The sequence below is a fragment of the Notothenia rossii genome, assembly GCF_949606895.1.
Source record: "Notothenia rossii genome assembly, chromosome: 6".
Taxonomy (NCBI): domain Eukaryota; kingdom Metazoa; phylum Chordata; class Actinopteri; order Perciformes; family Nototheniidae; genus Notothenia; species Notothenia rossii.
Genome location: NC_136909.1, coordinates 79,912,646 through 79,936,127, shown reverse-complemented (window position 1 = coordinate 79,936,127; position 23,482 = coordinate 79,912,646). Strand labels below are relative to the sequence as shown.

The 23,482-nt window shown below is 42.3% G+C and overlaps 2 protein-coding genes across 2 annotated transcripts in view; both read right to left on the bottom strand.

Moving 5' to 3' along the window:
* Positions 1–15,198, bottom strand: part of lrpprc (leucine-rich pentatricopeptide repeat containing) — a 64,414-nt gene extending 49,216 nt beyond the window's left edge. The window contains exons 1-13 of the mRNA XM_079686979.1: positions 14,975–15,198; positions 14,042–14,244; positions 12,262–12,384; positions 11,925–12,046; positions 11,707–11,765; positions 10,930–11,016; positions 10,690–10,816; positions 10,348–10,492; positions 8,843–8,997; positions 8,642–8,747; positions 8,109–8,216; positions 418–536; positions 116–206 (exon numbers count right to left, since the gene is read on the bottom strand). Of these exons, the coding sequence (XP_079543105.1) occupies positions 116–206; positions 418–536; positions 8,109–8,216; positions 8,642–8,747; positions 8,843–8,997; positions 10,348–10,492; positions 10,690–10,816; positions 10,930–11,016; positions 11,707–11,765; positions 11,925–12,046; positions 12,262–12,384; positions 14,042–14,244; positions 14,975–15,183 (1,654 nt within the window). The 5' untranslated portion in view covers positions 15,184–15,198. The remainder of the gene's footprint in view (positions 1–115; positions 207–417; positions 537–8,108; positions 8,217–8,641; positions 8,748–8,842; positions 8,998–10,347; positions 10,493–10,689; positions 10,817–10,929; positions 11,017–11,706; positions 11,766–11,924; positions 12,047–12,261; positions 12,385–14,041; positions 14,245–14,974) is intronic.
* Positions 15,199–16,188: 990 nt separating this feature from the next.
* znhit2 (zinc finger, HIT-type containing 2) lies at positions 16,189–18,333 on the bottom strand. Its single transcript, XM_079690024.1, has 2 exons — positions 18,230–18,333; positions 16,189–18,022 (listed from the first exon to the last, which is right to left on the bottom strand). The coding sequence occupies exon 2, from the start codon at positions 17,956–17,958 to the stop codon at positions 16,258–16,260; it is 1,701 nt and encodes a 566-aa protein (XP_079546150.1). The 5' UTR covers positions 17,959–18,022; positions 18,230–18,333; the 3' UTR covers positions 16,189–16,257.
* Positions 18,334–23,482: the final 5,149 nt, after the last annotated feature.

Genomic DNA, 23,482 nt, shown 5'->3' with positions numbered 1-23,482 from the left:
GTGTGTGTGTGTGTGTGTCAACGCTGGTCCAATTAGCCCGCAGGCAAAGCAGCGATCTTTATGATGATGGGTGCTCAAGATGCAGTTTCCTTGGTGTGTGTGTGTGTGAGCTTACGAAAGGTGTGTAGTTCGGCCAGGTTGTTAGCAGCCAGTGTGCGGACCTTTAAATTAAAGAAGCCCTCTGAATCCAAAGAGATGCCTGCATCCTGAAAAGAGGAAAAGAACTATATGTCAGCAAAAACGACACACACACACACACACACACACACACACACACACACACACACACACACACACACACACACACACACACACACACACACACACACACACACACACACACACACACACACACACACACACACACACACACACACACACACACACACACACACACACACACACACACACACACACCTTGAGGCTATGTCGCGCTTCTTCAATGTTGGCGAAGGCGGGGCAGACGTATTGGGATAAAGTCTCGATATCAGGTTTGACCTTCAGATCCTGCATGCTCTTCAACACCTCAACCACTCCTAAAAACACACACAGGAAGTCATTATTATTATCTGTTTTGAATAGTGACAGAGGACCTTAAGAATAGGAATGAAGGTTCTACAAACTGCCAAAACAAGACGGGACAAAAATGACATCAGGGATGACATTAAATGTTATTTTTGAACCTCCGCCAAGAGTTTGTTTTAAGTTCAGTTCAGCAGGATTAAGGAAAAAACACGTTCATGAACATTGGTGGTACAGCATTATCACAGGAAGGATTCACACATCATTTTTAACTTAAGGACACAGCCCTGGCAGAAGTCTGTGTTATACCCTTTGAGTTTAAATCAATTTAAAACTTACATTTAAACTTTTTCCCCTAACTAAGACTTATTTTTGAGTCTGAAAATGCCAGGATTTTCCCTCTAGAATCCAAAGTGAAATCTATCATGCCCATGAGAAGGAAAGTTGAATAAGTATTTGTGGTGACAGATGTCATTATGAACATTTGAATCAATAGTCAAAATGCAAGTATGAGATTAATGTCTTTTATATTTATCCTAGAAATACTGAAAAACAACAGTTTGAGAAGAGCAAACATTTGTCTTTGTGCATCTGGAAAATGTGATTTAAATTAAAACAACCTCCGGGCCTGGGGATGTTTTTAAAAAGGAAAAAAAGGGTTTTAGTTCAAAGCTGGCACACACACTTTCTCTGAGTGAAACCAGCAGGCTCCAACACACAAACACTTCCTCCATCGACATCGTGCTAATGGCTGCCTGCCGCTCCACCTTGAACTGGAGGATGTGTACATAAACACGCACTGGGCCTGAAGTGGACTCTTGCTCCATCGCCCCGCTCTCCAGCAGAGCCCTGAGGTCCTGCCCCAGGGAAGGAGGCCCAAACAGCCCCATGCATATGGAACAGCCTCACTCAAAACACCCGCCAGTGTCAGTGTGTGCACGTGTGGAGGAGGCACTGCAGCACTTTGCATATGTCCGGGAGCGTGCCCACTAAAGGACTTGGACCTGAATGAAGGGTTATACGAGTCCCAGTGTGTGTGTGTTCATTCTCAGTGTTTGTTGCTATGCAGTTTTAGCTGCATATACATGCTATACATGAACGCATTGAGTACCAATACACCTTGTTCCCATGCGGACTTCAGCAAACTCCACTAAAGTGCTTCCTGGAGTTGACACACCTCAAGATGCTGTGTGTATAACTCTCCACTCAGGTCCTGAAACGCACACACACACACAAATATATACACGGCTGTGTTTCTGCAGCCTCTTGGGACGCATGTGTTCACCTGGAAGTCTCTCTTTGGCTGAATAAAAGATGAGTCCCAGGCTTTTATATGCCATTAAACCTGCGTCCGGGCTGCATTATCCCAGGTAAGGCTACCTGAAGCACTCCATCCATCCATCCATCCATCCATCCATCCATGCAGCCTTTCCCTCGGTCCATATCACTCATTCATCCTCCCCTCTCACTATCCATCTACCCTGCTTTCAAGAAAAAGTCAACGATCTTCCTCTTCCTTCTCAATGGAGGATCCATCCTCTCTGCCGTCCACCAGTCCATTCTTACCCCCTAATCGCTTTCATACAGGCTTTTTTATGAAAGAAGAGAGGGAGTTCTTGTTTGCCTCCTGAATAATCCATAATCAATTTCACGGTGAGCCAGACAGACGGAAAACAAGTGAATGGAGCGCTGGAGGTATAAATGCGTACTCCCGACTGCTTTTTCGATTTCCGGCTTTCATGATCATCAGCACTTTTCTGTTGTACAACAAGCATGTTTGTGTGTTTTTTATATCAAGTCTGTGAACAAGAGCTTTTAACCCTTTAATCCACAGGCTGCGTTTGCTCAGCGCTCACTCCCCGGTGGACAGGCTTACGGGAAAGTCCCTGCATGTGTTAGATAAGCAGTAATAAGTCAGTCTACTAGAAGAAAAAGAAAATCAGATGGGATGGTAAGTTGTTCCCTTTTTACACACATACTGCTAGTGACAGTATGTAGGGCTGCACGATATTGGAAAAAAATGATATTGCAATATTTTTCCCCCTGCGATATGAAAAAATACAGGAATTGAAGAAATGACAGTTTTTTTTGTCCGCAAACCGTCCTTTCTTGAACTTGCTACACAATTGGTATTTTTCTAACTATATTCAACCGGATGAAGGATTTTAGTCACGGACTTCTGGATCTCAAGTTATCAGAGCAACAAGCTGAGCTAGCTCGGTTAGCAGCGACGAACTGTCCTGGAGAAACCATGAAACGACTTTATTCAGTGTTTTTACCTTTAATCACCGGGTCCGTTTGCTTTGGAGATTTGATTGTGATTGGTGGTTTGCTGTCACTCACTCAAGTACCCCTGACATGAGAGCCGCACAAGTTTTCCTTTTTTAGCAAGCAGCAAACTAATTGTAACATGACGGGTTTGAGTTATTTTGCCTACTTAATATCACACGTCCTAAAAAAAGAAAAAGTCCTGCGATGTGAATAGGGTTATGCGCATATCGCGAGTATCGTCACGAAAAGATATATCGTGCAGCCCTAGTAGTATGCGCTTAGCATAAAGATAATCTATCTATAGTTCAATGATCAACATTATTTAATCTGATTAAACACACAAACTCACTATTAGACCTTGAAGACTCATTCTTCCTTTATTTAAATCAACTAAAAGTAGAACCACTGGTTTTCACAGAGTTACGTGCCAGGATATCTTTTTGCCAGGCTAAATAAATATCTTTATTGTCTACTGGTCCCCATGGTTTAGAAATAAATAAAGAGAAACTACCGTGGTTGTACGGGATTTACTTTTTTTTTTTTTTAAGTACGCATTTGTGGTCTTGACTCATTTATGGCAGTGAGGAGAAAGAGGGAGCTTTTTGTTGAAAATGGATTCAATCTGGTTCAAATAAACCACCTCAGCTTTTTCCTGACACAGCCATGTGAAGGTATGTGGTACTGTCAATCCTGCATCAAGCTTCCATGCATTGGATGCAACTCAAAATAAATCCCAGAAACATCTAAATGTTCCAAGACAGTGAGAACAAATAATAATAATGGTATAATGTGGTGTCATTACTGTTTAGGTTTGCCTTTAGGTGTTTTACTTTCCTTCCTTAATCGTCCTATGCGACTAATCCATTCTGCCTTCTCCCCTGTCTGTACAATTTAAAGGCACAGAGCAGAGGCCTCTCCAGGTTGGTCAGCATAAAGCTTGACATACCATCCGGGGCAAGAAGTATCAAAGTAGTGAGTTAAGCATGGCAGTGGTCACAAGATATCATCATCAGATTCATGTCTGCAGGTTAACTGTCACACACGAGAAGTGAGGAAGGAGAAAAGAGAGGAAAAGAGGAGTGAAGTGAACCGGTCGCTGTCATCTCCTCCTGTCCTTGGACATGAGTACCTGTCACTTCTCCTTCTCTTTCTCCCCCAACACCATCTGTCTCGCCATCGCTCCGCGTCTATGACCCTCTAAAAAGGTGGACGCTGTCTGCTTCAAGGCATTATCGGGTGGTTTGAAAAAGAGAGGAAGGGGAAGCTGCCATTTCTTCTTCACTTGTTTTGTTTATTTTCTTTTGATCAAGGTGATGTTTGGCTCTCATCCCACCAATTAAATAATAGACCAATTAAATAAAGAGTTCATGAAGGACTGGATCAGGACTGCACGATATATCGTGTCGATAATCGCGATATTCACATCGGACGCCCGCATTTTTTTAGGACGTGCGATATTAATTAGGCAAAAAAATATCGCAATGTCAGTCTTTTCCAATATCGTGCAGCCCTAGACTGGATTACAGATCGCCATCTTTTTTTCTGCCCACTGTATTCAGCCGCTACAATAAGGATGAGGTCACAGTACTAGAGTAAGGTGCGCGTTTGAAGGAAAGCGGACTAAACAACGGAGCATTTACATCTCTCAACATCCCAAACAACACAAGGCCAGAAACAGCCTCTACCTCTGCACTTCCCCCCCCCCCCCCCCCCTTCCTTCCTTCCTTATCTCGCTCGGCCGTGTCAGAAGTTATAAGAGGGCGCTGCGTTGCCAGGACTGACAAGCGTTGACTAGCTGGCGGCAGGTGGAAAGTACAGCCCAGCATATGCTTCCGCTAAATCCGCCAAATCCACACCTCATCAAAATGCAAAAGGAATTTTCTCCCCTTCCTCCCCCCACCCCCCCACTTCTCTCCTGCAATTCTAAGGCTGTGGCCTCTCTGCCCGCTAGTGACACCTGTGGACAAAAAGTGACACAGCGCTTAATATTTCATGGGCTGTGCACAGTGGGGCGCGTAATCCAAAGTGAATTCCCTCAGAGCGCTTGCATTTACATGAAATCAAGTCACTCCTCATCAGTCACATCACCTGCACTGCCCCCCCCAAAAGCCCCCCGCCTCCCTCAAAGATGTGGACACACACAAACCTCCTGCAGCCAATGAGAGAGTGCAGAAAGGGGAGAGGCTGCATCATTCATGAGGGTTAAGGCTAACGCCATCGGAAATGAGCCGGTGTGTTGGAAAAAGAGAACTTCCTCCACTTTTCCTTCCCGCTCTGTGATAACTAAATGCAGTCTGATGTGTTTGTGTGGCTTTGTGAGGCTGGGAAGGTTAAGTAAGTCTACATGTGTGGTTTTGCATGTTTAAACTCATGTCTAGTCCTCTTCTTCAAGCTGCCAGGCAAGCGTTGAGGCGTCTCACCATCCGAACTGAGAATGTGTCTGGACCGCACACAGAGGTCAATCTGCGCCGCCTCCAACAGCCTCTCCTCCCTGCCAGCTCAAATGCTGTCAATTAGCTGACAGGGGAAAAAATACATCATTTATTAATTGCTCCAAAAAAACCCAAAGAGAGAGTGAGAGCTCAGCATAAATAAAGCACTTAAAAGCCAAGCCGCTGCTGAACGCATTTGACAGGGTACATTCGTAATGAGTTGTGAATTCTGACAAGTCCTTTAATGCCGTCTATCTGTCACCGAGACCATTTCTTCCACAAGCTCATTGCTGACAAAAACGAGGGGAAGAAATTGGGATATTACATTTAACTACTGTGCTCAGCTATTCAAATGTCGTAGGGGCAGAAGGAGAAGACGAATTGTACAGGAATGCAGGAATCCTGAAGTCAAATGAAATGCCTTTTAAGAACTTGTTTAAGACCCTTTCCATACATTTTAAGACCTCATCCCCACTTTGAGTTTTTGCCAGTTACCTTGGCGACACACTTTACCTCACATTGACTATATACAGTTCTGATTGCCCTTCCTCCTTATCTTCCAACCATTTGGACGCAGACTTGCATTTCCCCATAACGATGTTGCTTAGCAACCGGCGTAAACGGACCTTCGCGCGCTATCAAGCAGTGAGCGTGCGATGTCCTGTTCAGATGACGTCAAATCCAACGGGATGCCATAAATAAACGACACAGAATCACACTACACACCTACGCAATGATTACATTCAGGCAGACTGTAGAATACAACCTCTTTGGACAAGTCATATACTTATTGAAAACAAGCTACAAAATGGAATACCTCAGAAATGCCGTTTAATACTTTTTAATAGCCTTCATTTTCGCTAAATTGATTTATCAACTTTTATTACTTTTTAAGACCCCGCGGACAGTGACACCCCGTTATAAGACATCAATGCAATTTTTCTACACACAAGGTTCCGAAGGAGACAGCAGGCTCAGTGGATAAAGACTGCCTTGTGTCCGGCCACACACACACACACAACAAAAACAATGTTTTACCAAACATTTGCATGAACTGTGCTCTCCACTGATCACTATTAAATGTGAGCAATTCTTTCAATCCTTTGGGAACCTAACCTGGATTCTTAAAAGTGTTGCTAGCAGAATAACAACAAATACACTCCTCATGATTTCCTATTGTAGTACGGTAAATGTTTAAAGAGTGTGTGGCAGAGAAGCTCCCTCTGGAGATTTGGGATTTAAGCCTTTGCAGATCATTTAAAAACGCACAAAAACACACTACATGGGAGGGAAAACCTTAAGCCTAATAGGGGCCCTTTCATTGAATAAAGGACAAAGGAAAGATGGACGGAGGAAGACTTGGTTGAAGTATTGAACCAAGAAACAAGTTTGGTTTGAAAAAAGATTTGAGTAGAGTCACTGGAGCAAACTGACCTCTCAGCCTCAGGCCTGTATGGGCATCCATGTGTGTGTGTTTCAGGCTACTGCAGTGTCCCCAACAAGGGACCTTAGGAACCCACTGCCATAGGGTTAAAGGTCAGATCAAACATCATTTCACACATGGTCAGTTTGTGCAGGAAAGGGTTATTTTTCTATTTCCTAACATAACGGGGACTTTTGTTTGTGAGACACTATTGCATTAGTGGATAACATAACATTATCTTAACTGTAATCTATCTAGTCTTCTTTAAGCTTGTAGGTCTTCCCTCAGTAAAAGAAAAATTGATAGGTCACAAAATGTCCTGCAATTATACACCCACGAGGCCATCATTTGGAGATCAGGAATAAAAACTGACATTTATGTTTAAACGCACTTTCTGAAAGCCAGTGTCCTTTTTGGGATCATCTGTCCAAAGTGGCTGACATGAGGAGTTCTTAAATTTGCTATATATTCCTAGAGCTCTCCGGAGAGACGTCTGTCTGTCTGTCTGTCTGTCTGTCTGTCTGTCTGTCTGTCTGTCTGTCTGTCTGTCTGTCTGTCTGTCTGTCTGTCTGTTGTTTCATGGCTTCCTGCTCTCTCGCGCAGGGATCAGACCTCTTTGCCCTTGACTTCCCCAGCCCAGTGAAATCTGTCCCAGTTGGCCCACTCTGTAGGGCATTAATATTTGAGCGAAACACTCTCTTTCTGGTACAGAGGACTGATGAAGTCATAATCCACTCTACACCACAAAAATAACACACTTGCAAACGACCTGCTAATATCATGCTCACCAAAAAAAACACGCAACTCCGTTTCTGATCACAAGCAGCAGGCTCAATAGCAACGTTCTCACACACACTGGAGTGTCTTTAACTACGAGCTTCTCACGACAACCTGTTCACCTTTGACATGAATTGGTCTCTCTAAAGATGCTAGTGATAGCTTAAGGGGAACGTTTAAAAATTGTAAGTGGAGGATGTAGTTTCATAGCCCGTGTAAGTGTCGGTTTCGCTGCTGTCCCCATCCACAGTATAACATTACTTGTTTCATTGACTGTAGGTTATGCATTGACTATGGATATACACCTAGTAAGACCCCGGTTAAAGTAATCAAAACGTTCCCTTTAAGTACAAGATTGCAGTATGTGTGAATTAATTCCTTCAAAACTCTTAATAGTTTTTATTTTCATGGTTTGTTAGTTACTTTTAAACCACCATAGTAAGATAAGTGTAACCCACTCAAAATCTGCAATAACCAGCTATTCAACAAAAGTCGTGTACTTTAAAGCTGGAGAATGAAAGTGGAAATGTAGCACATTAAGCGTAAATATAAATTAAGAAGCGGGTTGGGTGTGTGTGTGTGTCTGCCTGTGTCTGTGTGTGTGTGTGTGTGTGTGTGTGTGTGTGTGTGTGTGTGTGTGTGTGTGTGTGTGTGTGTGTGTGTGTGTGTGTGTGTGTGTGTACCAGCTGGGTTTTTGCTTTTCAGATGACGAATAAGGAGAGGCCAAAAGTAGTGAGGCCTTATGGGTAAGTCCAGCTCCTTCAGCAACTTCATCATCGCCAAAGAGATAGCTGCAAACAGAAAGAAAATAAAACATAATTATTGAGTCAAATTACTTTTTTCGTATATATTAATATATACATTTACAATTTACCAAATGCACAAAGGTGATTTTATGGAAAAAGTGAATGTGTAAATGCATCTATGAATACATGTTTTGAATGGAAAAAATAACCAGGAGAAACAGAAACCATCTCTGATGAAAGATGGGAGTATGAGACCAAATGTTGTTTCAATGATGTGTAAGGCTAAGGTAAGTTATTATCAATGTGTTTTTCCTTTGCTTTCATATTTTTTCCTGATCTGTGGATTGTTATGTACTTATTTTATGTATCCAAGTGTTGATTTTTTTTATGTTTTCCTTGTAATCAAATCATTTCTTAAAATAAAAATAAATAAAAAATGTAATTAAATTAAATAAAAGAGTTAGCCGTACCTGTATTCTGATTCTCCAGAGCGACGAAGAGAGTGAAGCTGGCGGGCGCAGCGTGCATGTTAGACTCCTGCAGCTCTTTGCAGAAGCTGCAAATCTTCTCCAGTGGCTGTAGACACGCAGTAAGATCAAAAATAACATTTAAACATTGAAATTCATCCTCATACACTGTAGTAAGACTAGTGTTAAGGGAGAAATGTTTACCGTTTCCATGTCAACACAGTGTCTGAGGAAGAAGTTGCCCAGGCTGGTTTCGTTGTTGAAGCCGTCAGATTGCAGGTTGGGGAAAGTCTTCAGGATTTCAAAAGCTGTGTCCTCCAGGCCCTGTGTGATGAGGCTCAGGCACAGGTTCATGGCATCTACGGGAGGAACAACAAAAACTGCATCAAAACACTTTGAAGAGGATTACATGTACAGCTGATCAAGGGTCAGGCCAGAGGTCGCGTTAACCGAATATATTCCGTCTGACGGAATTTTTGTAACAATGACGGAAAAATCTGAAAGCAGTCCGTCATTTTGACGGATTAGAACAAACTCAGAACAGTGCCAAAGTTTCCCCGCAACAGGGCTCCGGTGTTATGCCTTGTTATGCATGGCCGCCAAAAAAGGAAATGATTTAGTTTCCAGACCTAACTTTGCCGTACAAATCATTGAAATGTCTGGGAGTTTATGCTTTACGCTGTGGCGCGCTCCCGCGAGGTGCAGTGGGCATGCACAACACACGGCACAACACACGGCATAACACCGGCGCTACCAGTTCACGAGCTCCTACACTTACATATAACTTCCGTTGGGTTGCTTTAAAGTCAAGCTTCAGTTAAAGATTCACCCTGTAGTAGATGTAAAACATGGAGCATTACTAACCTGACTCAGATGGTTTGTTTCACCAAACCATCTAGGAGAGCTCCATTGGAAGCCATTTGGAAATGTAAGTCAAAAAGACTTGGCAGGTGATTGGATCAATCTGTCTATCACCTACTATCATGGGCCACTTCTGATTGGTTAACAATGACTGGTACATGTGGAACACAGCACTTTTGATTGGTGTGGATGACTGACACACAAGAAGAACAAAACAAAAAATAACAAATGATATAATATCATATGATGATAATTGCATCATTTCAAATCACGATTTTGATTTCAAATCGATTAATCGTTCAGCCCTAGATTGGTATATATATATATATATATATATATTATAGAAATGTCAATGGCTCCTTTTAACCGCCTGAACTACAGAGTGCAACAAATCACATCAATATGTTACGTTTTAGATTTTTTCTTATCTTGGATCACAATCCAAATCCTTTCCATTAAGGTTAACTTGGCAACTCTAACAGAGCGCGGTGAAAAGTGTTGGTAAGCACAAACAGAACGGGGATGCTGGGTTTCAGCTCCACAGCAAACTGGTTTGTAATTAAGGATTTTAAATAGAGACATGCTGCTCTACCAGAAAATGTTTAAATGCCCAGAATCAGATTCTACAGATCATTTTTGGAACATTTTGGATCTGATGCAAGATGCAACAATCATCCCGTCCTTCGCCAATTGGCGCAAGATGACAATTTACCAGTCCTTTTCTTGACAATACTTTAACACTGCTAAAGACAGCATCAGGGAGGTGGGGGGGGGGGGTGTGTGTGTGTGTCTGTGTCTGTGTCTGTGTCTGTGTGTGTCTGTGTGTGTGTGTGTGTGTGTGTGTTTACCTGGAACATATCCTCTGTCATGCCTCAAGCGCTCCACAATGTGTGGGATGTGCTCCTGGTGTCCGGCCTTGGCCAGAGTGAAGATGACCGGCATGAGGTCTCTGTCCATCAGACTGCACTCTGCACTCTCTGCTGCATCCATCGTCTGACAGAGAGAGGAAGACACAGAGGAGGAGGAGGAGGAGGAGGAGGAGGAGGAGGAGGAGGAGGAGGAGGAGGAAGATAACATGGAAAGAGTGAGTTTGGGAAGCAAGAAACAACAGAAGCAATGGAGGGAAGGGACTAAGAAAGGTTGTTTGGGGTCAGGAACATTATGACTACCCGCTGAATTAACACACACACCTTTTTCAAATTGTCCTGGTCTCCCTTCTCAGCGTAGGCATTAAGCAGCGCTACATAAGTATCAGGACCGGGTTGAATTCCTGCTCCATTCATCACAGTCAGGATGTTCTGAGCACTCTCGATGTCCCTGCACAGAGACAGATCAGAACTGTTTTAAAACCTCATTATTTCCTAGCAAACACTCATTGTGAGCCATTATAAACAACAGAATGCTGGAAGATCAATAGCAGGGAGACTAACCCTGCTTTGGCATGGCCTGTCACCAGGGAGTTGAAAACTGCCTCAGTGATAGGTAAATCTTTTGTCTTCATGAAACCCAGTATGGTGCTGAAAAGCAAAGAAACATTTTAAAATGGTAGGAAAAGAATAGAGATTTTTATTATTTTATTCTTGCTACACTGTCGGGTGTCAAACTCAAATACACAGTGGGCCAAAATAAAAAAATCAGTACTAGTCGAGGGCCGGACTGGTTCAATGTTTATTGCAAAAGTTATTGAAATGAACTTATTGCACAAATTAAACCTGGAACTAACAAAGCTTACATGATTGCCTATAAAAACAACATTAAACATTAAATAATCAGTTGCATTCATTTCTTATGGCTCTATCTGCAGCTTTTCCAAAGTCATTTCTTATGATTTTTCCACCGGCCAACAACAGCTTCAACAAAACTATTTCCCTCAACAAAAAAAACTAAAATGCCCTGTTGTCTCAAGAAAAAAAGTGCAGAAGGAAACATCCATGTAAACTCAGTTGCTGCTCGGTGATGCTTGGCATCTCATCTTGGGTGCAAGTTCATCAATGTTTGGGCTCAGGCTCTGAGCGGAGGAAATCCTCAGGATTGAGTGAAGGTGTGCGTGCAATATACCGGCGGGCCAGATCTAATAGTAATTAGAAATTATCCTGCGGGCCGAAATGTAATCCACCAAGGGCCTGATTTGGCCCCCGGGCCTTGAGTTTGACACATGTGCTGTAGGGGGAGAAAAAAAAAAAATGCAGATCACAAAGTTTGCTCACCTTGCTCCCTCGATATCTCCATTTTGGCAGTATGCTGCAATGAGTCTCTGGTAGGTAACCTGTGTGCAAAATTAAAAAGGAAATCAAATACAGCTCGAAAATACCAAATGTAAAGGAATTGTTGATACATTAATTGTAGATGATTATTTGGATAGTTAACTCCAGAAATGTAACCAGGTGTTTCCTTTAGTTGTTGTACTGTAGTGTGCAGTGCTTACCCTGTTGGGCTGGACGTTAGCTTCCTCCATCTTGGCCAGGAAGTCAGTGGGGGTGAACTTGAACTCATTCTGCAGATAAACTTTCAGCAAGGCGTTGTAGTGACTCGCATCATACACTGCACCTGTGGTGGTCAAAGGGCAAATTGGATTAGAAATATTGTGATATTTAGTATACTCCATTTGGCAGAGCTCTAACATCCTGGTTAAAGACTTTTCAGTTAATGCAGCAAACAGCAAGAAAGTAAAAACAGAAATTGCAATGTTTTTCCACTACACTATACTGTATATTACAATATGAATAAATACAGGACTCGTTGCCATTGGTGCAGCGTCTCACCCAGCTTCTGCAGCTTCTCCCACACTCGGTGAGCCAGCTTAGTGCGCTCCTCCAGAGGAACCTCCGGCAGCAGAGAGCCACAGCTCCGCAGCAGCAACAAGGCCTGGTTACCACTGGAATAACCTGCAGAAAGAAAAAGATTAGAGGGTGAGGAGAGAGAAACACATCCAAAGATAAGAGCCAGTAAGTCTGACAAGAGGAAGACACAGAGCATGCTCAGCTCAACCTATTATAGCTTTAAAGAGCATCTTGCAGGTTTTTATTTTTTCTACATTTATGCTTAAACTTGCTTGAAAATTACAATTAAAAAAGTGAGACATAAGGGCAGGAATTCAGAGGGAAAGGAGCAATTTTGAGGTCATACGTCAAACGCGTCATATTACATCACACAGGGGACACATCTCCGCTCTCTGACCCCGGGTATAGTAGAGCTGCGTTGAGTAGAGCGGTTGTGTTTTAAGGAGCTGGTATTTTTCCATTGTATTTCACCATTTGTAATCATGGTGCAGTATTTGTGCAGGTTGCACAAATAACAGCCTGTCAGGGCATCGAGTCCAGAGTAAAAAGGACCGGAGCTAGCGTTCGTTCCTGGGTGCGTTGTGCATCCACCTCCCTGCAGCACATACTCTCCACAGCTTTATCAGGAAACCGTATTACTTCTCTCTCCCCCCCCCCCCCCCCCCTTCGCTGCTCTCTCTCTCTCTCTCCCCTCCGGTACACGGCACCGTAAGATGTAGTGTGGAGTTGCATTAGGTAACGCTGTGGTGGCTGTACTGCTCCAGCCGTCTCCTTTGTGTTTGTTTGTTTCCCCCTGTCTGTGTTGTTTGTGTGTGCGTGGTGGCTGTCACTCCTGGCTCCCGGCTCAACCTCCACTCACCTGCTGCAATCAGCTGTGCACCCTCCCCGACTACACACCTGCTTTCCATCAAGCCATTTACAACGGCATATCAACGGAGGCTCCACAACCTTTCTCCGCCAGATCGTAAAGTATCAGCCGTACTTCTTCTGTGTCTTCTGTGTCAAAACTAGCATTGGGATCCATGTTTATTAATACGTTACACCGGCCGCTCTCCCCCTTGTGTCCCCCGTGTTACGTCACACGCGGGAGGTCACGTGCCGAGGCTTTTTTTATGCGGAAGTGAACATTTCTTACAAAAACGACACCAGATGTCACTGTAGTGTATATTTCTGTAAAAAAAATTGGGGGGGGCGCGTGAAGCTTGGGAAGAACTTCTAAAGAAACATTGTTTGCTCGTAAAATCTATAAAATTGACACATTAACACAACCGGCAGTTAAAAGAAAAGTTTTAACGTTTTTGCTTGCTCGCTCGCTCTTAGAGGAGCAGGATTAAAAAGAAGCAAAAGTGAAAATACTTAAGTACCTCAATATAAGTACAGTTCTTGAGTAAATCTACTTACTACCACCACTGCAGGTATGTGTGCTGCTAGCAGCCCATAATCCACACTGAACATACAATGAATCAATGTGAATTCTGTTTCTAAATTTGTTTAGTTTTCCCCCTAAAAAAATAACAAAAATAACCAATACAAATACTGTTAAAGAACCGGATCGATAAGCAGTGTTTGTAATTGTTTCAATTAGGCCTCATTATTTCACAGTGGCACTGGGTCATCTGCCATTACAAGCACTTGTGGTCATTTTCAATCCATAATCAAATATAAAATTAGAGTAGGATCTTTTTGTCTTGTTATTATTTCGTATAAGGAACAGTTGGCTGAGGTACAAGCGTTCTCTCAGATCACTGCTCTGCCTGCGTACCTTTCTTGCAGATTTCTTGGAAGATGCGGGTCAGCTGAGCCTTGGTGATGCGACCGGTTCTCCTCACTGAGCTGTCCAGCTTGGCCAGAGCCCAGTCGAACTGCTGCGCCTGATCTGATCGCACCGGAATGCCGGGCTCATCCTTCTGCTCAGTGGCCACGGAATAGTTACGCACACACCCCGCTGTAAAGGGCCACACGCGACTGAGGGGGAATAGAAAGAGAGAGAGGGGATGAATAACACTGGATAGACAGTGTTGAATGATACAGACAGATAAACATAATACCTTTATAGGTGAATGTGAGACAAAATATTTATCAGCATCTATCCTAAACAGGAATAGCACAGAATGGGTTGAATGCACAACTATACTCATGTCCAATAAGCAGTAACACACATACATCTCTAGTTTCATTTAGAGCGATGACCTTGAGATAAAAAAAGCCCCAGCAGAGCAACACATGGTCGTAATCCCCCATCTTTAACATCAGCTAAGGCCAGTGTTTCTCTGCTCTTTATTATAAAACCCAAGATGACACATTTCACAATAGCATCAATTAAGCTGCAGCATCAACATGCCTTGCTGCTCTGCAATGATGGGCCTTTGTAAAAAAAAAGCTAGGATTCACGCTTATGTCAAAAGTTAGTGCCTACATCATGATTACGAACCAATGTCATTAGGTTTATTATGAGGACAACTTGGCTGTATTATACAACCTCTGATCATCACCTTGTGTATAACGGGAGCCATGTTTCCCTATGTAACTATATGCGTAATAGGCCATTTATTCTGACATAATGCCACATATGTCAGCATAACACATTTAACACTAAAGCCAATAGCAGTGTGGATACTTGTGTGTCTCTGGCTGTCATTGAGCCTTACATGTGGGTCACAGCTAACGCTACACCGGCTAACACACACTGAGATACCTGGACGCGTTTCCCGAAGCAGGGCTGATGTGTCGGGAACAAACTCCGGTCCCTCTGGCGCCGAGAGGTCCGCTGAACAGCAGGCGGAGGGGCGGCCCGGTTCTTTTGGTGCATGAGATCTGAAGCAAGCCCAAAGGCGAACACTTAAGTAACCGGGCTGATCTCAAGAGCGCAGCCATGTTTTCTGATGTCGCACAGTGGAAGGACATCCGCGCCACGTGAGAGATTATAAAATAAAACCACGCGAGACTACCGGATGAGACTTTGTTTTTATAACCCCTGTGCCCTTCTCTTTATAAATCCATGGGGCCATGCAGTAATGTAGGGTATTTTACTTGGTTAAAAATAAAAGCAGGGACACAGTTTATAAATACAAAAATACAAGTAAAAGTCTTGATTTCAAATGATTAATTATGATCCCATATTATATCAATTGTACTTGTAGGCCTATGTTGTATTTTTATGAATTCAAATTTCACACTGCATTGTAACTTGTATTCATGTATTTTATACCTGCTATACCTGCTAATCTATATCAGCTTGTTTTATGTTTATTCTCTCTTTTTATTGACTGTTTTTAAATGCCTTTTCATGTTTTTTATGTTGGCACTTTGAATTGCCTTGTGTTGAAAGTTGCTGTATAAATAAACTTGCCTTGCCTTTGCTGTATTTTATTTATCTTCTATACGATTACTGTCAAATTACATTTGTTTATATGTACATGCAAGGGTTGATCGTTTTCATTTTTATGCAGAATGGACCATCTCAAAACAGTAGATATATCACAAAATGTAGTGGAGTTGAAGTACTTAAAGTAGCATGAAATGGAAAGTATCAAAACTTTACTGAAGTACTGTATTTGAGTTGTGTTTAATGTGCTTAACACTCTGTACCTCTGGCAGGAATACACTGTTGTAAACTTTTTTATGAGTGGTATATACAAGTCTAATGTAATTGTATGACAAAGCTAACATTGCAAAATAACCTTGTATGTGTCTGAGGATGTTAAGATAGCACACATGTTCATATTTTGTAAGCATTCAAAATCATTGTTGACCTTCAATACAGTACCTAAAAAAAGTAGACTTATTATATTATTGACAATATTAAACTATTATTTACATTGCTAAACTCATCCTAAATAATTCTATAACATGATATTAATAGCAGACCAGTAATACACTTTAACTGGTTAAATATCACAGTAAAAAGGGTAATTTATTCAAACATTTTTATTACATCATGAACATTCACAAACATGTATTTATTAGAGAGAGAATTCCTTAGCTCAGTTCTTCAATTAACTTGCTATTCTTTTTTCTCTTTTCTTTCTTCAAGCTCTCCTCAACCACAGCCTTGGCCTGCTCCATGCTGCCCCTTACACTTTCTCTCTTACTGTGTTCGTTCCACAACTCAACAGCTAGTCTACGAATCCCATCGGCATTGTCCAACACCCAGGCTTGAAGGAACTCACACTTCTTGCTTGCCAGGAAGTATTTCTGTCTCTTCGCTCCTTCCTCTCCCTCTTTGGATAGGGCACTTCTAGCCTTGGAGAGCACCGCGCGCAGCTGACTGAAGGCTGAAAGGCCGTATCCTGTGGCATCCTTTCTGTCTCTGCCGGTCATGATGTGAGCCACAGCTTCCACCGCCCTGGTTGGGGCGAGAGGGTCTTCCTTATCTAGGTAACCTCCATCCAGAATCAGAGCTTCTCCACAGCTTAAGGCCTCTTGGACAGAGTTGAACACCCTGTTTGAGTTCAGTGCCTCAGACAGAGCAAGAATCATGTCACAGAACTCAAACATCAGAGAATCAGTGTCATTGTTAAACAGGCACAGGGTGAAGGAGTAGCCAAAAAGTGCATTGACCAAACCATAACATATCAGGGGAGATGGATTTGCACATAAGGAGCTCAACTTTGGGATTTTTGCAGAAACTTTAGGGACACTGGGATTGGTTGACCTTCCCTTGCTTGTTTCCTCTCCCTTTGCTCCTTTCACTTGTCTTTTTGCAGCTGCTTTGCTCTGAACCACTTCTTTGGATGTCTTGTCTTCTTCATCCACAGTTGTTGAATTGTCCCTCTCCAGTTTGCTCACTTCCTCCTCAAGCACCTCCACCAGTGCTTTCCCTCTGTCCTCATGCTCCTCCCACCACGGCTTCCACAGGGTAACCAGCCCACTAAGAGCTCCGCCTTTTATTAGATCCATGAACTTCTCTTTCTCTTCACTGTTGAGAACTTCCCACAGCTCCTCTTCTGAAAGTTTGTCAACATCCAGGCCTGAGAGTCGATCAGCCAAATCCACCTCACCTTCTGCAGCTTCAGCACCTTCATCGATGTCACCTTGTAGCGCCTCTCCTCCTCCAATCTCTTCAAGTTTCCTCAAAATAGCCTCAATCTCTGGTTCACTCGCCTCTCCAGACTGTTGAAGCTCTGCTAACCTGGATAGGAGCTCCACAACCTGCACTTTCTCCTCTGCCTCTCCTTCTCCTTCCTCTGTGTCGTCTGACAGAATACCAGCATCCTTTAACACACTCTCCATCCCCCCGTCTGTGCGTTCAGCCTTTTGTCTCAGTCCCACGAGTATCTCCTGCATTTTAATCCTCCCTTCACTTTCTGTTTTCCCCATTTCCTTCAGCTCCTGCAGAACAGACTCCTTGTAAAACTTCTCAGAACACACGGAGTGATCTGGGCTCTGGTAGCAAGCCAAGCCACAGTAATGCAGGTTACACCGAGGGCAGGTGTATGAAGAGGGCTTGCATTTACACAGCATGCAGACTGCAGTACTTCTGGCGTTACTACCATCCTCTTGGGTCTTGGCTGGAGAGAGAAACGCCTCTTCTCCAGAAGCAGGTCCTCTGGAGGGGAGCAGAACCCCATCTCTGGTCTCTGTGTCCGGCTCCACGTCAGTCCACTCCTCCTTTGGACCGATGTCTGTCAGAAGACTCCTCACAGAGGGAGGAAGTCTCCGTCTAATTACTGGATTCATTGCAGGTTGAAATGTTTGAAAGCAAGATAATGTAGCAAAAGGAAAGGTGAGCTCTGCGTTTAACCTAAGAGTGGAATAAATTAAAATGAGTTAAGTTGTAACACCACGTTTCTGTTAAGTTAGTGACGTTTTTGTAACGTAGCCTACGCTATAAACACAAACAGCGTGCTTTTATTTTAATGATGCGTCCCATACGCAAACCAATTTAAAATGACGTCAATATGGCACACTTTCTTCGTCGTTTATTTCTTAAAGAACAAAATCGACTTACTTTCAAGCATTTGCGCCAACAACAACGTTCCACATTTGTTGTCCCAAACCGCAATGTCGCCTCATGATGACGTATCCTCGGCTTAAAGCAGCAGTCCCTTTTCTCCTTCGTGGTTCTGCTGCTACAAGTGTTGGTAATAATAAATGACAATAAAATGATTAATAAGAATAATGAGGATACATACAATAGTAAAAATAACAAGTAATCCCGTGAATGATAATAATACTAATAATAAACTTTATATGCATTATAACTAAGAAATTAAATGAGGGGTTAACATGAAAATGGACATAAAATAACCATACAATCAAGGATAGAAAGGTCCTCAATTCGATAGTTAAATTTGTAGAAAGATAAAATAATAATGACTTTGATTTTTGGGAATGGCAGAGAAATAAACTGTGATCTTTTCATATGATTCCTTACATAGGTGCATTAGCAATTGATAATTTTGAAAGTCATTTTCATAAACTGTGAATATATTGTATGTTTCAATTTATTTTTTCACAGTTAATCCAATATAGTTGTGTGACTTTTTATGAGATCTCTGTCAAATGTTTCGAAAAAGGTTGTGAAATGTTAAACAAACTCAAATGCATTAACACTTTGCAAGTGAAGACTTCACCTGTGCAGTTTGATGGGGAAGATGAAGTGGATCACAGTAGCCTAAGCATTAAGCTTAGCTAAGCAATCAAGGAAAAAGGGGTCTAAAATAAAAGATTTGATCACAAGAGTGTATGAATGTCGCAGTCGGACTATCCATCCCTCTATCAAACTCTGTGTGTGTCTCCCTGACGATGCTGTGTGTCTACATCTCCCGTGGGGCTGTTTGCTATGAGGTGATTGTCTCCTGCAGGGGGTCAAGCATGGTAAAGGTCATGCAGGTGGGGAGTTGTCAGATGGCTGTCCACCCCTGACTGGGCCAAGGGGTTCCCGTGCCGCCTGTCAGAGCCTGTGGGGAGAGAGAGAGGAGGGGGGGGTCTGAGGTTGACGTGTGCCATGCTGTCTTGGCCCCGCCCCTGGCTGCCGTGCCAGCCGTTCTGGGTGGGCTGCTGCCTCCTCGTGTCTCATTTATTCTTCTCTAGCATGTCCTGTGACATGTTAGTACCCCCAACACTGAATCCACAAGCCTACTTCCTGACTCTTAGACTAATGATATGAAGTGAAGCTGAGTCTCATCCAGGTTAGGAAAGCTTTTTTTGGCCTCTTTGCTTGAGTCTAATGCCGATTTTGTATTTTTGCTTTTAGTTGACAGTGATGATTTTTGTCTCAACATGTCATGGGTAAAAGAGCCTATATATTGTACTTTCATAAAAATCATTGCATATATGCACCACTTAACAGTGAGAATATGAAACTCAAATCAATGATGAATATGAAATAAACAAGTGTAAGGCAAGTGACAGAAAAACACACACACACACACACACACACACACAAACACACTCACACACACACACACACACACACACACACACGCACACACACACACACACACACACACACACACAAACAAACACACTCATACACATTCCACTGTGTGCCACCAGCTGATAGGTGACCGGGAACAGCCTCTGCCTTTTGGGCATGTCCAGCCCTGGCATGTCTGAAGCTGTCTACTGTACAACAGCAGGGTATGTGTGTGTGTGTGTGTGTGTGTGTGTGTGTGTGTGTGTGTGTGTGTGTGTGTGTGTGTGTGTGTGTGTGTGTGTGTGTGTGTGTGTGTGTGTGTGTGTGTGTGTGTGTGTGTGTGTGTGTGTGTGTGTGTGTGTGTGTGTGTGTGTGTGTGTGTGTGTGTGTGTGTGTGTGTGTGTGCAGTAAACCTCTGTTGATGTGGATTGTTCTGTCACTTGTCCACTCAAAAATATATGGCATTATAGGGATTGAGACAGGGAAGGGGTCCTACAGTCTGTGTAAAGTGTGACATTAATAGATCAATAGAATATCCAAACTGATCAAAAAACATCCAGAAACACAGGGAGTAGAGTACATAACATTTCCCTTAGAGTAATAACAGACAGAATATTCAGCATCATTTAGAATAAAGCAATACAATTGCATTCAGTGTACATAATGTATGTGTAAGTGAATTTCACTATTGAAGTAATGGAAGGAACAGTATTTTGCAGCGAACCCGCAACTGAAACCTGACATAGCAACAACCCCCTCGTTCACCCTCTTTTCATGAATGAACCCAGGAATGTTATCTCAGCAGCTCCCCAGCATGAAAACATCAATGTACTCCTTGAATAATTAATCTCCAGGATCTATTATTTACCTATTATTTTCACCTCTTCACAGCAACATAACCTCACTCCACGGACCTCTCCTCTTCCTCCTCGTCCTCTTACTCATCCTTTCTTCCTTCCTTCCTTCCTTAATTTAATTGACCACCTTTGCCAGGTCACTCAATCCATTTCAACAAATCCCTGTTTCCTGTGCAGCTCCTTGATCTGCCTCAACCAGTGGCCTCTCCCTCTGAGCGTGCACGTGTGTGTTTGTGCTGGGTGCAGTGCGGCGTGTGATGTGCTAAAACAAAGGTAGATGGAGTGGTAGCCTCTCAGTGTCCTAAAGCGGCTGTTGACAGCGGTGATAGTAACAACCAGGAAGAAAGAAAAGGAAACCTCACAGTACCTCAGAAGTCAACCTCCTCTCGGTCTGACTGAATATAAAGTGGTCACCACTGTAGCCACACCAGTCATGTAATTTCCTGTTTCCTTTCTACATCAGCGATTGGAATGATATTTTGCAACTCCAGACTTGAAACTTTTTCAAAGTGCTTGCCTGTTATTTCTATTTTTCTCCTAACACTCCCTACCTCCCCCTTTAAATGGTTGTTATTGGAATAATCTATAAGGAAGCGATACATAGTTTAGATCTGGCATTTCAAATGGCTCATCCCTTTCTTTTCCCACTTTGGCCTAATTTTTGTATGGTTTAAAGAGTTATTGGGTTGTTTTAAAGTGCTATCAAGGATGTCTTATGGATGAAATATTTATTATGATAATATTAGAATATTTTAACCTGATTTGAGATTGAAATTCAGATTTATGGCAAAATATTTGTAATTCTTTTGATGTTGTATGTGATTAAATAATTGTTTCCACCGCTCTCAGCGAAGAAAGACTTTCCATCTCAATAATGAATAAAAGTTATATGTATGAATACATTTTAATAAATGGAACATCTTTTTAATTATTTAATATTTCTGCTTTTATAAAACAGAAAGAAAAACAGAGACATAAGGAGGAGGCACCCATTGAGAAGGCACCAAGTTCCTATTATGTTCAAATTATGTTGAAAATAATTTTTTTTTTGGCAAAGAACAGCAGATGTTCTTTCAGACTGGCGTAGGGCTTGTAACATGTTCACAATAGCAGGTTGTGGAACAAGCAAAAATACCATTGGGAATAATGCTGGAAACATTCCTGTCATCCACAGTTGGGTTGACAGACGTGATAAATGTTAAAAGGATTACATTTAAACATCTTCACAGAGAAGGCCCATTTATTATAAACTCATTCTGCATAGCAAACTAACCCACTTGACTTTCTTTTAAATTAAATAAATCCTAAAGATATTTTATATTCCAGCAAGAAACGTCCATGCAGTAAATGTGACCCAAAGACATCTACAAGTATATCCCTTTCCGATGATTTGAAAAAATGTATATTTTATGGCTGTTGCTTTTATATCTGTGTTCATAAGCCTGGCCTCTCCCTGTATTCTCATGACTGTTAAAAAAAAACTTGGTGAGACTTTCATGTTTTTCACTCTACTTTCCTTTCTCCATCACACTATTCCCGCAGGAGCAAACCTGAGACTGTATCGATGTATCACCCGCCTCCATCTGTCTAACCTCCGGCCCCGCCTTCCTCCATCCTCACGAGAGGGAGCAGCAGCGCGAAGGGAAGGGGAGCAATGGAGGAAGGAGCGAAGGAGAGAAATGTGTCTGTGTCCCAAAGGATTGGTCTCTGTCTGTCTAAATCAGGAAGTGAGAATATGACGGCAGGAGAGGCCGAGCAGAGACATCCCTTCAGTGTGTGTGTGTGTGTGTGTGTGTGTGTGTGTGTGTGTGTGTGTGTGTGTGTATGTGTGTGTGTGTGTGTGTGTGTGTGTGTGTGTGTGTGTGTGTGTGTGTGTGTGTGTGTGTGTGTGTGTGTGTGTGTGTGTGTGTGTGTGTGTGTGTGTGTGTGTGTGTGTGTGTGTGTGTGTGTGTGTGTGTGTGTGTGTGTGTGTGTGTGTGTTAGTAGTATGGTCCTTGTAGAGCTGAGGTGTCATATATGTGAAGATCACAGTTTCAAGCTAGTGGCAACCAGGGATGACGCTTTAAATCACTGAAATGCCAGAGACGAAGGTGTGTGTGATATGTTGTGTGTGTGTGTGTGTGTGTGTGTGTGTGTGTGTGTGTGTGTGTGTTTGTTTGTGTATGTGTGTGTGTGTGTGTGTGTGTGTGTGTGTGTGTGTGTGTGTGTGTGTGTGTGTGTGTGTGTGTGTGTGTGTGTGTGTGTGTGTGTGTGTGTGTGTGTGTGTGTGTGTGTGTGTGTGTGTGTGTGTGTGTGTGTGTGTGTGAGTGTGAATGTGTTCGTGTCTGGGTCTTTTGGGACATTTGATGGATATCAAAGTATTACCACTTTTAGAGTCTGAAAGTGAAAATGTTATCAAGTATGTCACCTTCAAAGAAAAAAAAGAGAGTGGCATTGTCAGATCCAGACCATGATGTTGACACAGAAACACACAAGAAAACACACACACACACACACACACACACACACACACACACACACACACACACACACACACACACACACACACACATACTGAAAAACACATACTTGCACTAGATGTCATGTTTTGAATTGATTTCCAGCTACATGGTATTAAAAACAGTATTCATTACATAAAATAAATAATAATCGATCATTTTTCATATAAATGAAGTTATTTTTAGGTTGGTTTAATAAATTGCATTTCTATTACCAATCTCAGTAGAACTGGACATTTTAAACACTTGTACTTTTGGTTCAACCAGTTATCCACAAATTCAAGCTTTGATTTACATTATTTATCCAGGACTTTTAGTCATATATCGTACACATTTATCTTGATTTCAAACATTTATGCTTTTTCTATCTCAGAATCAAAATCAGATCTTTACCTTTGAGATGTTTACGGGTTTTCTTAGCTAAAGTATTTCAAACATTTATCCAACACACTTCAATGTAAATGTTTCTTCTTTTCTAAACTTTTAGC